Source organism: Coffea eugenioides, chromosome 5 (assembly GCF_003713205.1).
Source record: "Coffea eugenioides isolate CCC68of chromosome 5, Ceug_1.0, whole genome shotgun sequence".
Lineage (NCBI taxonomy): Eukaryota > Viridiplantae > Streptophyta > Magnoliopsida > Gentianales > Rubiaceae > Coffea > Coffea eugenioides.
In genome coordinates this window covers 25,516,876-25,524,843 of record NC_040039.1, presented here as the reverse complement: position 1 = coordinate 25,524,843, position 7,968 = coordinate 25,516,876, and the positions used below count along the sequence as shown (strand labels likewise).

The 7,968-nt window shown below is 37.0% G+C and overlaps 1 protein-coding gene across 1 annotated transcript; it reads right to left on the bottom strand.

Annotated features, from left to right (window-relative positions):
* Nucleotides 1–1,679: 1,679 nt before the first annotated feature.
* On the bottom strand, nt 1,680–2,144 carry LOC113771288. The gene has a single exon (XM_027315887.1). The coding sequence runs from the start codon at nt 2,142–2,144 to the stop codon at nt 1,680–1,682; it is 465 nt and encodes a 154-aa protein (XP_027171688.1).
* Nucleotides 2,145–7,968: the final 5,824 nt, after the last annotated feature.

Below are 7,968 nucleotides of genomic sequence, written 5' to 3'. Positions count from 1 at the left end.
TATTTGAACTATTAAAATCAAGTTTGACTTTAAGATACAATTCGTATATTATCACTTATCATTTGTTACTTTATGATTTAAGCTACTAAGTCAAGTTGAGCTTATAAAACAAGATATAATAAATCCAACACCTATCTCACATTTCACCTCAAAACTTATCAACTTTATTAATTTAAACCAAAGAAATATACATATTTTCCAAGTTTACAGTCTTGTAAGATGTTTAGACTAAGTTACTAAAAATTCTGATACAAGTCTGGAAAACCAAACCCCTTTTCTCTCGGCCAAAGCTGGAGCAATCCCAGCAAGTAAACCAGCTGTAAAGTAACAAAACCAGCTCTAAATCTTACGTGCATCACTCTAGAAACATTGGACAAGGCATAAAGCATGGATTTCAGTTATAATCTAGCAAAATTCTTGGAGTAAAGAACCAAAACTGTAGCTTTTCCTCTCGTTTGTTGGAGTGTAGAAATTCCAGCTTTGATGTTGCGCGCAAGTCGAACTTTTCTTGCTGATCACTTCTCAGCTACCACATGTATGACTATATTAGAATGACAACTCATATGTGAAGTAATTTCCTACCCAAACTAGCGAAATTTTCAAGAGACAAAGCTGGAAATTGTACACTCCACTGTCGGCTTCAAGCAGAATGAACACAGGTTCATCAGCACGGTTTTCCTCACTTTTTTACACTTACTCTCCTTGAATTCATGTCAAATATTGCTTACATGCCAAAATATGTAAACTAGGGATCATATGTGATGCATGAAAGCACAATCTAACAGATTTTGAAGAAGAATGACCCAAAAGTTGCAGCTTTTCATCATCGAGTAACATGCAGTAACCTTGAACAGAATTTTCCAGCTTTAAACGAATTTTCCAGCAACACCACTTCAAAATTTTCCCCAAAGTTCCATCTTCTACTTGTTTAAACACTCAACATAACGAACTTGAACTATAGCGGTTAACACACCATTTCAGCAAGTAATCCCACCATGAACCTCAAAATAATTCTGTCATCTGCTAACTATAACTTTCAGCCATATGACAGATTAAAATACGGTTCTTTCTCCACATTTTCTTCAGTTTTAACTCCAACACAACAAGCAAGGAATGATTATCATATCACAGAGTATTTTAAGCTGCAAGATAATATTTTCAGCCAGAGATTCGAAGTTAATATTAAACAAAGCTTGTTTCCCTCTCTCGGCCATATTAGAAAGGCTTTAGTAGCCAACAGCTTTTAGAACAAGAAAATTCTCTAATAATCTCTTCATTTTATACCCAATCTCACATACATGTTCAGACCAAGCTATTATACAATATATTACAGCTTAATGTAGAAATTCAAGGCCAAAAATTCATGAGGACAGCTAGAAACTTCTTCATTTCTCTCTCTCGGATGAAGCTGGAAAAATTCCAGCAAGTTTTCTTCCTACGGTCTCCACCAAAATTTCCAACTTTTCACCAGTTCCTTCAGCTAATCCTCTTATATTACTTAAGATATACAAGTTGCAGGCATTTCTTACATTATTTGTCCCTTTTACATCGTTAATAGGCTGTAACTCAAGCAATAACTCTCAGTTCCCTCAATTTTCTGTCCGACAGCTTTTTTTTTTTTTGTCAAAGTCATTCATTTATATCATCAGATGTTTGACACCTACAAGTACATGTACATTTTAGCTGGCAACTGCCAGATGATCACTTTGTGCAGCCATAGAGGTCCACACAGGGAAGATACTCTTCCACCTAGTTTCGTTTAAAAGGTTAGTGGCGAATTTCGCCAAACCATGACTACAAGTGTTGCATTCTCGCTTAACAAAAGAGAAAGTACAACGCCAAAAAGACCTACTCAATGTCCTGATATCTCTCAGGATAATGTTTATGTCAGATAGGTCCTCATTCCTAAGATTCAATTTGTCAACAAGAACTTTGCAATCAGAAAGTACCAAGATGGACGTCCAATTTTCCTTCAATGCTTTGAGCAAGGCAGTTCTGATAGCATGAGCTTCCATGATTGCAGCCTCTCCTTTAGCTGCGGTTGGGATTGACCATGTAGAGATTAGATTTCCCTCATTATCCTTAGCTGCTATACCAATGCCAAACTTATCTCTTCGCTGGTCCACTGCTGCATCAACGTACATGATAGTCGAGTGCTGTTGTTGGAGTACAGCAACACTTGAATATCCTCTAAACAGAATTTTACCTTAGTGAGGGACTCATTTTCTTTGCTAAACTTCAACATACAACTTAAACTTTATGTGTATTAGCTGTACAAGAGAAGATTGCAGAATTTTTACCTTTCCACATAGGATCAGTGAATTGCAGCTAGTCTTTCGGTCCTCTGCTCTGGCTCCTTCTAACAGCTCCCGTTATTCCCTCGCGTTACTCTTCCTTGTTTTTTGGTTAGTTGGTGATGAAGCTAGCCAACCTTTCTCTCCCACTCTCTCTCAGTTTTTACTCTCGGCCACCGCCCAAATATATTGGCAGATAGCTTCTCCTTGTTTCCTCTCGGTCACCGCTTGGACTTAGCAAGCAAATTTCTTTTTGTTTCCTCAGCCACAGCTTAGTTTATTAGCTGATAGTGTTAGGGTGGTTATCTAAATCTAACCACTGGTGAAAACCATCACCTTTAAACCCAAGATCTGTATAGCGATTATTAAGAAATACATTAACTATAAAATAGCGGAAGCGTACCTGAATCCATATTGATAAACTTGATACTTGAATCCCTAGAGATTTGGGGTGGCCTTCCAGGTCAACAGGTATTCACCAATCCTTTGAGAGAGGCCTTTAGTTTCTCTCTGGTATCTCTCCTGACGATGGGATATCAGGGAAGGGGTATTTTGTAGTACTAGAAAATACGACAAAAGAATGATCCTGTGACCTGGGGACCATAATCCTATTTATAGGTAACATTCCTGTTACCTTTTGGAGTCCTATTTCAGCCCATCATTGAAATAGGAGCCCATAAGTTTCTACACATTAAAGGGCCCACATCCTATTAGATATATTAAACCCAAACTATATTTGATCACTTTAATTGAGTTTAACCTTAATTGACAGTTTGCAATACATAATTATTCACATATAAGTCCAATGTTGGATTAAGGATCCAACAATCTCCCACTTGGACTATATGTGTAACCTTATAATTATATTTTGTAATTAACCGTATGAGCTCAACTTTACTGTCATTATCACAATGTATCTGTAACTAATTCGGTCCATTAATTACACCAATATAGGATAAAAGCGGCCTTTGTTACAATTTCGTAACTCGACCCATCAATGGTCACATATATCAATGCAATTGAATGACATGAATCATGATGTGGATGTGTAGCATGAAAATTTCATGTAGTGTGATCAAAACATGCCTATTTCCAACTGGTCCACCTTAAATTTTATGAGATCAAACCATACCAAAGTTAGAGTGTAAATAAATCCAAACTTTATTTATGCATAAAATATTCTTAAATCCTTAATAACTGAAAAATATCATAAGAGCATTCAAAATAACAAACTCTCACTAAAACTGTACATCATTTAATAACACGACACCCATATGAGCAGTATGCTCATGAAACAATTTGGGTGGCAATCCCTTAGTAAGCGGATCCGCAACCATGGAGTTTGTCCCGATGTACTCTATCGATAACTGTCCATTCTGCACTCTTTCTTTAACAGCCAGGAACTTGATATCTATATGTTTAGATTTGGTCGAGCTCCTGTTGTTATTGGAATATAAGACTGCTGACTTATTGTCACAGAATAATTTGAATGGTCTTTCAATACCATCCACTACACGTAATCCTGTGACAAAATTTCGCAGCCAAATTCCTTGGTTGGATGCCTCATTACAAGCTATAAATTCTGCAGCCATAGTGGAAGATGCTATGAGGGACTGTTTAGCACTCTTCCAGGATATGGCACCTCCAGCCAACAAGTAGAGATAGTCTGACGTTGACTTCATAGTATCTTTGCATCCAGCATAATCGGAATCAGTATACCCAATGATCTCTAACTCATCTGACTTCCGATACGTGAGCATGTAGTCCTTTGTTTTCTGTAGATATCGTAAGACCCGTTTGGTTGCTTTCCAATGATCTAATCCAGGATTACTCAAATACCTACCCAACATTCCAGTAATGTACGCAATATCCAGACGCGTACATACTTGAGCATACATTAGACTCCCTACTGCTGATGCATAAGGAATCTTTTGCATCTCTTTTTCCTCAAAAGCATTCTTGGGACACTGTTCAAGACTAAATTTGTCTCCTTTAGCCACGGGAGTGTCACCTGATTTACAATTTTACATGTCATACCTTTTGAGAACCTTTTCGATATAACCCTTTTGTGATAGTCCTAAAATACCCTGAGATCGATTTCGGTGTATTTGTATACCTAACACAAAAGATGCATCACCAAGATCTTTCATCTCAAAATTTTTAGTCAGAAATTTCTTGGTTCCATGCAATAGACCCATATCGTTGCTGGCAAGCAAAATGTCATCAACATACAATACCAGAAAAATATACTTGCTCCCACAGAACTTATGGTATATGCAATCATCTACTAAATTCATCTCAAAACCAAATGAGATGATCACTTGATGAAATTTGAAATACCATTGTCGAGACACTTGTTTGAACCCATAGATGGATTTTTTAAGTTTGCAAACCATATTCTTTGGATCTCCTGACACAAAGTTTTCTGGTTGCACCATATAAATCGTCTCATCAATGTTACCATTGAGAAACGCTGTCTTTATATCCATCTGATGTAACTCAAGATCGAAATGCGCCGTTAGTGCCATGATAATTCTAAAAGAGTCCTTTGAAGAGACTGGAGAGAAGGTTTCTTTATAGTCGATACCTTCTTTTTGTGTAAATCCCTTAGCGACAAGACGAGCTTTGTATCTTTCCACATTGCCTTTCGAATCCCTTTTGATTTTAAATATCCATTTACAACCAATGGGTTTCGCACCTTCTGGCAATGGGACAAGATCCCAAACATCATTGTCCTTCATGGATTTAATCTCCTCATTCATGGCATCGATCCACTTTTGAGAATTTGAACTTTCCATGGCTTGACGGAAGTTGATTGGATCATCTTCCATCAATCCAATGTCATCCTCATGTTCTTGGAGAAAAACAATGTAATCATCTGGCACTGCACTTCTCCTTTCTCTAGTGGATCTTCTTAATGGCACTGGTTCTTGGAGAGGAAGAGTTTGTTCTTCTATAACAGTTTGTTCTTCGACATTGTCTTGATTTGTTATGTCATGATCTTGTTCAGGAATAGGGTCCAAAACAAGATCAATGACACCTGTGGGAATATTAATATATTCCTCTTTAAAGACAATGTCCCTTACTGTATTTTCTCCCCCAAACTCGACATCCTCAAAGAACCGAGCATTTCCTGTCTCAAAAATTGATTTGGCTGTGGGATCATAAAACTTGTAACCTCTGGATCTTTCAGAGTATCCAACAAAATAACAACTAATCGTTCTTGAGTCCAGTTTCTTTTCATTAGGCCTGTAAGGCCTTGCCTCAGCTGGACACCCCCAAACATGCATATGCTTTAAACTGGGCTTTTTCCCTGTCCAAAACTCATAAGGGGTTTTGATAGTTGCTTTAGTTGGAACTCTATTAAGGATATATGCTGCAGTCTTAAGTGCTTCACCCCAGAGTGACTCTGGTAAGGTAGAATGACATATCATACTCCTTACCATATCCTTAAGCGTTCTATTTCGTCTTTCAGCTACACCATTCATAGTGGGTGAACCCGGCATAGTGTACTGTGGAACGATACCGCATTCCTCTAGGTATTTAGCAAATGGTCCTGGACGTTGTTCACCTGAACCGTCATATCTACCATAGTACTCACCACCACGGTCAGATCTGACGCTTTTAATTCTTTTGTTGAGTTGATTCTCAACTTCAGCTTTAAAATTTTTGAACACGTCCAGTGACTGTGACTTTTCAGAAATGAGATATATGTAGCCATATCTTGAAAAATCGTCTATGAACGTTATAAAATATTGTTGACCATTCCAAGCAGATGTAGGAAATGGTCCACAAATATCTGTATGTATAAGTTCTAAGACGTCTAAGGACCTATTGGCTTCAAATCTCCTTTTATTGGTTTGTTTCCCCTTTATACAGTTAATACAATCATTAAAATCTGTAAAATTTAAGGGGTCGAGAATTTCATTTGACACAAGCCTTTCCATTCTCCGTTTGGAGATATGTCCCAATCTCTTGTGCCATAATGCAGCTGAATTCTCATTGGCTAATTTTCTTTTAACTCCTCTAGTACTCAAATGCAGAGATTCATTAAATGAGGCAATCGTATCAATTAAATATAGATTATCGTAATGCATTAAAGAACCAGAACCAACCAATTTTGAATCATGAAACAATTCAAATTTTCCATTTCCAAATGAACAAAAATAACCAAATTTGTCCAAAGCAGAAATAGAAATTAAATTCCGTCTAAAAGACGGTACAACAAATGTCTCATTGAGATCCAAATAAAATCCGGTCTTTAACAATAATCTAAAAACTCCAATTGCCTCAACTTGAACTGTTTTGCCATCGCCCACGTAGATATATCTTTCACTATCATTAGGCTTTCGGCAATTCAGGCAACCCTGCATAGACACACTGATGTGAGTTGTTGCACCGGAATCTAACCACCATGTGTGTCTAGGTACCGAAGTTAAATTAACCTCAGAACAAACCAAATTAAGAAGCATACCTTTCTTAGCACGCCAAGCGTGATAGTTGGTGCAATGCTTCTTTTGATGCCCTTCAGCCCCACAGAAGAAACAACTATTCTTTCCCTGATCATTTGATTTCTTTTGTTGTTTCTTTTGTGGCGCTGTACCTGCAGCTCCTTTTTCCTTCTTTCTTTTAAGTCCCTTACTTTTATTATTAGTGGTTGACACCAGATGGGCACTTTCTGTCTGCTCTTGCTTCAACCTTTCCTCTTCCTCTACACAGTGTGAGATGAGTTCATTTAGAGACCAAGTCTCCTTTTGACAGTTATAACTCACCTTAAACTGGCTAAACTGTGTAGGAAGAGATATTAAAATCAAATGCACTAGTAACTCTTCAGAGAGTTTCAACTTAAGTGCATTTAATTTCGAAGCAAGATGAGACATCTCCATGATGTACTCTCTGATATTGCCTTTACCACTATATTTCATTGAAACTAAGCGTGTCAAGAGCGTACTAACTTCAGCCTTTTCGTTCTTGACAAACCTTTTTTCAATGTCCTGAAGGAACTCTTTAGCGGTTACAGTCGTTTCTGACATTGTTCCCCTGAATGCTTCTGGAACGGCCTTTTTAATGATCATCAGACACAAGCGATTTGATCTCTCCCGCCTCTCATTATTTCTCTTTTCATCAAAGGTACTCTGATCCGTAAGAGGTGGGGGTGAATCATTCCTTAACGCAAGGTCGAGATCCATTACTCCAAGTACTATCAAGAGATTTTCTTTCCAAGACTTGAAGTTTGTGCCATTCAGCATAGGAATATTATTGATGTTGGAAGTAATATTTGTAAGATCATTCGCAACTGAACAGAAAACATAACATAATTAAAACAAGCTCACATAAATCAAAACAATAATAAATTCAAATAATGGTAGTCCCATCTCAAGATACCGATATTCCATTAATATTTCATCTTTGGACAAAAATATTAACTTCTGAGTGATATCTTGGTGCAGTAATAAATACTGATAATAATAACATGTCAAAAATAAATTTTCCTTTGGGCCAATTTATAAATCACATGTAAAATCCAAATAATTATCACGTATTTATTACCACAAGTGCACATGTAATTTCATTAAATATTGACATTCCTTTGGGCCGATCAATATTCATAAAATTACTAGTGCCCAACTAATTATATTTTAAAATAAATTAATTTCCATAATAGATGTCACTT